Source organism: Juglans regia, chromosome 12, assembly GCF_001411555.2.
Source record: "Juglans regia cultivar Chandler chromosome 12, Walnut 2.0, whole genome shotgun sequence".
Classification (NCBI taxonomy): Eukaryota; Viridiplantae; Streptophyta; class Magnoliopsida; order Fagales; family Juglandaceae; genus Juglans; species Juglans regia.
Genome location: NC_049912.1, coordinates 1,848,711 through 1,856,449, shown reverse-complemented (window position 1 = coordinate 1,856,449; position 7,739 = coordinate 1,848,711). Strand labels below are relative to the sequence as shown.

General features: G+C 40.1%; 1 protein-coding gene across 1 annotated transcript; it reads right to left on the bottom strand.

The window, feature by feature from the left end:
• Positions 1-4,732: 4,732 nt before the first annotated feature.
• On the bottom strand, positions 4,733-6,196 carry LOC108998175 (protein JINGUBANG-like). The gene has a single exon (XM_018974651.2). The coding sequence runs from the start codon at positions 6,194-6,196 to the stop codon at positions 4,733-4,735; it is 1,464 nt and encodes a 487-aa protein (XP_018830196.2).
• Between the last annotated feature and the right edge of the window lie 1,543 nt (positions 6,197-7,739).

Genomic DNA, 7,739 nt, shown 5'->3' with positions numbered 1-7,739 from the left:
ATTGGAAGGGGAATGTCCAAAATATAGAGATTGGTATCTGGGATTTGTCATTTGTGGGCAAAGGACAAGGAGATTAATAATGATGATAGTTGTGAGAGTGGCCCTCCTCTGCTCTGCTTGTCTCTGTCTCTGTCTCTGTCTCTGTCTCTTCATGTGTTTTTATATTTTTCTGTACGAGAATTAAAATCCGAGTCTTGATTTGGACTTCCACCTCCACCTCGGCTCTCTCATTCACTTTTTATAATCAGAGCATACTTCGTGTATTGAAATTATAAGTAGCTACATAAGTTCTAAGGATGGATCCTACCACTCTCAATCAACAAAATACATCTAGATAATATATATAAAGGTATGCATCGGATAACTTAATTGGTTGCTGACTATTATGCCATATAGTGTGCATATCAATTTTGTATTCAATAAATTTTTTTAACGCTCCAATCATCACACTAGCAAATATTCTGACGAGTATTATTTATGATTGGAGTTATTTGCCATACTGGTGAGGATTCCACATCTTCTATTGATGAGATAACCTATTGCCACATCTTCTATTGCTGAAATAACCTATTTTACATCTCCTTTCAAGGTGAGGAAATTTAGTTGAAGAGAAGATGCTAGCTGTAATGCCAAAAGTGCGATTGATGCTTCAGCAATTATTGGTATTGTTGTTTGGATTTTTTATGTCAATCATTTTTGAATTATGACAAACTGTTAAGGATATGGAAAACGAGTCTCTGACTGTTGCATCAAACGAGATGCTCCATCTGTTTGGGGGCGATGGAGTCCAGATTGTGATAAGATGTGCTTGAAGCTTTTGTCCCCATGCTTGTTTATAGGCCTGGTAAGAGTTTTCTAATTATGCACCAGTAGTCCGCAAAGAAGGTTCAATATGATTATGGAGTATTTCATTTCTATGCCTTGAGGCAAGATCAAGACTTAATATTGCAAAAATTTGGAAATTGTGTATGTCTTGACCTTTTAGTCTCGAAATTGGTATGGGATCAATTATCATTAGTATCCAATCAGAAATAGAGTTGATTAGCAGTGCATCCAAGTTCAAAGGTCACTCCATAAGATCCGAGAAAATGAACCTTGGATAAAGAGACAAAACAATGATTCTTCTTCACATTACCAAGAGGGTAGGACACTTCTTCATCTCGGAGATTTGAGAGAATGTTACTTATCCTCTCTTTGGTTGGAAGGATATTCCAAATGAATTTTCAGATAAGTAATTTTTGACAATTGTAGACTTTTATCTTCCACATTTTTTTCAATACTTAGCTCGAAAAGTTTTGCAATGGGGGCTGAAAAACTTTCTACTTCTAAAATGATATGTTGTTTTAACAAAGAAATTTCCAGAGTGGTTTGGAATCCAAATCAAGGTATCTTGCCTATGGTTGTTCTGAGAGAGAGAGAGAGAGAGAGAGAGAGAGAGAGAGAGAGAGAGAGAGAGAGAGAGAGAGAGAGAGAGAGAGAGAGAGAGAGAGAGAGGGATTTTTTGAATTTCAAAAATGCTCTCTGGTTCAAAAAGGGAATGTAGTTTTTAATGTTGTGTTTCGCACCCTGGACAACTCTTCGCTGCTCTTGCTGGTCCTGCAAGATTCCCTAGAGTGGAGACTTAGGGTGGTGAAGGGAACACCTCCAATGCCTAAGTTAGTATATGGGTTTTGGAGGCTCGAGAGAAGAGAAATAATGTAAGACTCATTTTCAAAGATCCTTTACCTAAGCTCAGATGGGGATTTATATACCTTGGTCAGGATGGCCCCAAGTGCTGCCAGTACGTTGTGCAGGGGCCGTATTGTGCGCCATTCTAATGCCAGGATGACCACCTACCATGCCAATCGTTGTTCTGTCATTTCATGTGTGTGTCTGCTTCCCTTCCACGTTTGTCCTCTATGACAGGTGAAGGGAGCGTGCCCATTACTCCGGCTTTAGGGACAGGCGAAAGGATGGCTCTGGACATTGTTAGTTGTCCTTTCTGACCACCCCGTGTGACGTGCTCCTTTTCCTATTGCTTGGGCTATGATTTGTGCAGGTGAAGTGACTATTCCTCTTTCCTCCCTAGATACATGCTTCATGGGCCCTGCCTAGTCCTTCTTCTAGGGTGAGATGTCTACCCATCAAGTGGGCTTTTGTGGAAACGACCCCATTCAGCCCAGCACAGGAGGCCAGGTGGAAAACATCATCTCTAGTTGTTAGCACGTTCTACCCACGCCACTTAACCTTTATGGTGGGTCATGCCTACATTGAGTGTGTCAGTTATTGATACCGCGCGTGAGGCATCGATCCGCTGTCCCATCTGGCAGTGGACTGGCCAGTGTCACCCCACACGCACGACTCTTCCACTTTCCTCATCATTATGCACAGCGGGGATCTCGGGATTTGTCTCTGGCATTACGTCTTTGATGGCTCTAGTCATTTCCATATGTTGGGTAGCCTAACCGGCGCGAGTCCCTATTTAAGCCCAGTTTCCTCATTATTTTTCACTTCCCTTCTACTTCTTCTATGTGCTCTCCTTCCCTATTTGCTTTGTTCTTCTAGCCATTTTCTTAAGCTTCTTTTACTTCGCTTGTCGTCATCCACCCTCCTTCTTTCATTCACTTCAAATGGCTCCCAAGCATGCTTCTCTCCCTAAATCTAAGAAGCCCCATTCTATGTGCCTGGAAGGGACATTTGGGGACCTCGAGAGTGGGGCAAAACTCGCCGCCGATGAGAGCCCACAATCCTTCTAGGGTCAGGCTTGGGAGTCGATAGCCTCTGCCGCGGACCTTCGTATGTTAAAGGCACTTTCGGCATTCCTGATTCGATGGTTCTAGAGGTTTTTGGGCCTCACATCCCAGTCGTTGATTCAGATGGCATGGCTGAGAATGTGGCCCTCTTCCCTCTAATGTTTGCAAACGGGTTGTGGCTGCCTTTTTGCCGTCCTATCCAAGATGTTTTGGACTACCTCTGGCTACTCCTGCCCAGCTTCATCTAAATGCTTGGCAGCTTTTAGTTTCGAGCTACATGATTTATCGCATGATGTTGAGCTCCGAAATCAAAGAATACCCTAACCTGACTGCAAGGGAAATTTTCTCTGTTTACAGGGTGTTGCATTTGTACGAGAACTTGTGCAGTTTCTGTTATGATCAAGCGCTTAGCATTAGGCCAAAAGCAATTGCTATTAGCAAATACGCAACTTTATTTCCTTTTACACTTTGGCAGTGTAGAACTCCACATCTATTAAGTGTTGCAGGCAAGCACGAGGGGCGTTGCAGTGCACACACGGTGCACCGGCAGGTTGGGCTGTCAAGCACCAAGAGACTCCCATAAGTCTAGCGAGTCCCTAAGGGAGATCGCTAGGTCCCATAATCCAACAATTTCAAAGCGAGGGGCAGGAAGCAGATCGCCGGTCTGGAGAAACGCTTTTCTCACATCAAGGACTGGACTAAGCATTTCTTCTTCGTGTCGAGCTTGGATTGGGAATGTCCTGATGGGGGAAGCCGTTCACTAGGAGTTCTCGATTCGAGCCATCTGGGAGGTTGTCTCAGATGGCAAGGCTATTTCCATTACCTTGTCTGAACGGGAGGAGGCTAGGTTGGCGATCGTTCTGGCCTTGGTCAGGGCCCATCCCGACGATTCTATGTCAGACGTGGTGTTGTCCAATGCCAACTTTCACAACCATCTTCCCACCACATATTGCTTTTATGTCAGACGTGGTTCGGCCTACTCTAAAGATACTAATCCGGTGATAGTTCTTTCCCTTTTGGCAAATTCACTTATTTATCAGTATTCATTGACTTAACACAATGTCAATGCATAGTACCAAAGTATTTTAATCTAGGTTAGAGGTGATCACCCCCTCCATAAATAAAACTCGTGATGTGGCCCCTAGATGCTATGATACCAATTGTTAAAGACCCATCCGTTGGTTCAAAAGCTCTAGAGGTGTTGTTGGATACTAATTACGTTAAGTCTTTAACCTTCATGATCATAATAAATTATCCATAGAAGAGAAATAAAAATGAAGAAAATGGACCATGCAGATCATGATACTATTGCAGTATTTCTAACTTTCTATCATAAATATGAGAGGTATTTGTATACAAGACTTGAGGTGCAAGTGCTCCATTAACAATAAGGCTAATTACTAGATTCTAACAAAATAAAAAAATAAAAAATTTGCTAAAATCCTTTACCTCTAATACATTCAGAGACATGATATGAGATCAGTTTGGGAACTATATGTCTAGAGAAAGTATTGATCAGTTCGAAACTCTTTGGTTCTTAATCGATTTGCATAAAAGAAATCATCAGTCGTAGAACGATATAATTAATAATATTCACGAATCACACCTCCTATCCTCATTCTTTAATTTTGTTTTCTTAATTAGAAGAAAGAAATAAAAACTACAATCCACATTATTTATAAAATCAAAAGAATAAATATATTTGTAATTTTTATTTTAATACGCTAAACACACACATATCGATCGTAGATACACTAATTAATACAATATCGTTGATGTAGATCAAGCCTAGCACATGATTATTTTAAATCTTTTTATAGATATATTAATAGGTCCACGATGAATGAATTGTGTGTTAAGCATCAAATTTATAAATGGGAAAACCAAATCAAAATGGCAATTGAAGCTAGCTGCTTTTTATAATGCGACGGCGCCATGCATGCATGGGACATCGATCAAATTGACACACGTACGTACAGACAACATGTATCCCCGTCCGTCTAACGTATTACTGGGCTCGATCGTCCACGAGTGGAGAAGCTTAAAGCTGAGCTCAAAATCGGCGCGCCGGTAGTACTGTTGTGCTGTTGATTGTACTGTACTATGTTGTTTGGCGCTTGCTCCGAAAGCTTCCACACCCTCACGGACTCGTCCAAACCGCCACTGTAAAGAATCCACCGCTGCTCTTCCGATGACTTGGATTCCATATCCTTTTCCACTGCCAAGCACTTGATCGGCCCGGTGTGGCCTGTAAACACCGACAGGCAAGTGTGCTCTCCCGCCGACGTTCTCTTCCACACGCATATTACCAGGTCCGCGGATCCGCTAAACACTAGGTCCCCAGCCGTGGCTATGCATAACACTGCCAATCTATGGCTTTTCAAAACGCCCCCGTGAGACAGAGAGCTTTCGCGCTCCCAGTAGTTAACAAGCCCGTCCGATGATCCACTGTAAACAATAGTGGATTTAGGGTTAATGGCCAATGCTGTCACCGCACACTCTTGCTTTAACAATGTTTGAGAAAAGAAATGCTTCGTTCCCTTGCCTTGTATTTCTCTCCGCCAAACCTTGATAGTACCATCAGCAGAGCCAGTGAATACCAAGCCGTCAAAACCCGCAACCAAGGAATTCACATCATTATCATGAGCAGTGACAGATTCCAAGCACTTGGAGTCTGAGATTCGCCAAACTTTAAAGGTTTTATCCCAGGAAGCTGAATAAAGCAAAGATCCATCTTCGCTCAAGCTAAGGCACGAGATGGCATCGTAGTGCTTGATCCACACCACGCTATGATGATGCCTCACTTCTGCGTATTTCTTGGGTTTCATCGAGCTTTTGATGTAATCTCCCATGGTTGGTAGCGTCCCTACACGCTTGTAAACGCTTTCATTTTTCTTTGACATCTTCCAAACTCGAATCCCTCCGTCTTTATGACCTGTAAAGACTCTCCGCCCAGCAATGGCTATTGCTTTAACTAAACCGCTGTCCGCTTTGAACTCAGAAAACTCTTGATGATTCTTCCAAACCCGAATGTTCTTGCTGTCGGAACCAGTATACAGCAAGTCCCCCGTGGCGGCCATCGAGTAGATAGGGCCTTCTTTGCGGACCAGCATGCCGAGGAGTGCGTTTCCGGATGCATCGGTCGACGAAGGATCATGAGGTCGAGGACTCATGTGGCATGACCATGGCGACTTGGAGAAAGGAGAATTGGACGTCGAAGGCTCGAAAGGACAACGATCTTCCAACACCATTAGAGAATTGCTCGCGTCATACTTAGGCGCTGCTGGATTATAAATCTCCGAATCCGATGCCGAAGCAATATTGCTGCTGCGCCGATGAGTAATAATGCAGCGATCGCCAGCCTCCTCCTCACGATGATCATCCAAATCCGAGTTCTTTAGCTTGTCAAATTTGCGCCCACGTTTGGTTCCCTCTTCGAAGAATATATGGTGCCCTCTTGACATGCTTCTCATTCTATGCATCTCTCTCATGCACAGTACGTAATATTTCTCGCTACACGTACAAGAAGAACAAGAACCAAAAAACAAAAAAAAAGAAAAAAAGATGGTATATATGGATTCTTGAATACGTATATATGTATATATACTAGGAAGAACAAATTAGTGGAAATCAAACTAGACATTAATAAAGCTGAATTAACTTGCATACCTCCTTCCAGACGTGAAATTTCTGTTGGCCGGCCGGTTGGCCCAACAGATCAAGTAATTTGAGGTTTTAAATAAGAATAGAAGTAGAATTTTTTTTTTTTTTTTTTTTTTTTTTTGTTTTAACAGGTTTTTATAAATTAAATTAACGATAATTATGTAAAATCAAATTTTAAACAAAAATATTTTAATATTTTTAATAAAATGACACTATTTAATTATGAAATGGACGATATGTTAACAGTACATGAATCTGTTGCATGCCGGGGGAGGGGGGCAGTGAAACGACGATGTTATCCGAAGAAGGCCAGCACAGCGCCTTTGGATCACGTGGGATTGGGACAAACAAGGCCAAACGACTCAAGACAGAGGCACCGGACGTTTGTTTGCATGCAGTTGCAGACCAAACAGCATGCATGCAGTAGCACGTTTAAAGACCTGGGAATTAGAACGGAAATTACAAAAGATGTTAATGAGATCGAGTTTGATCTCTACTGGTACAAGGAAAATCTGACATTTGACTTGGTCTATATATTCTAAATTTATCTAACTGTCTCTAGTCTGCATTAAATGTGGTAAAGAGGATTTTTAGGTCTAATAATAAGATATTAATTAATTAAATATTGTTCTCTATGACTTCATACATAAGTGGCATTCATAAGGATCATGCAATGTGTTCGTTTTGAAATACGAGAAATGATATTTATAATTTTTTTTTTATAAAAAATGATAGTTATAGTTATAAATGTGTAAGGGTTGTATAATTATTTTAAAAAAAATAAATATAAAATTTATATAAAAAATTAATTTTTTAATAATAAATATCATTCTTTTTCAAAACGACTGTATAATATTTACGTATTATATGACTGTATATAATATTACTGACAGCAAAACACGGGATCCAATAAATAGATAGGGTTTTACTACTTATAAAGTTACTATATATATATATAAATATATATATATATATATATATTGTGAACACGTACGTACAACTTGCTTCGTACGTAATCCATTGTAGCCATATAAAATTTCAAAGCATCATGAATATTACCTTTTAATGTCATTTAATTTGACGTTATTGCATTTATATTTGCATTGTGACGTTAATGTATAGAACCCAAAAGTAATTAAAATTCTTTACATGATAGTTATTCAATCGACAAAGGGGCAATTAATCTAAATAATACACCATATATATTTATATACTATATGCCTATTAATGTTGAAGGCCGGTTTTGGACAAATCTTGTTTCGTTTGTTTTTACAAATGAGATAAGTTGAGTTAAAATTAAAATTAAAAATTAAATAAAATATTTTTATAAAATATTATTTTTAT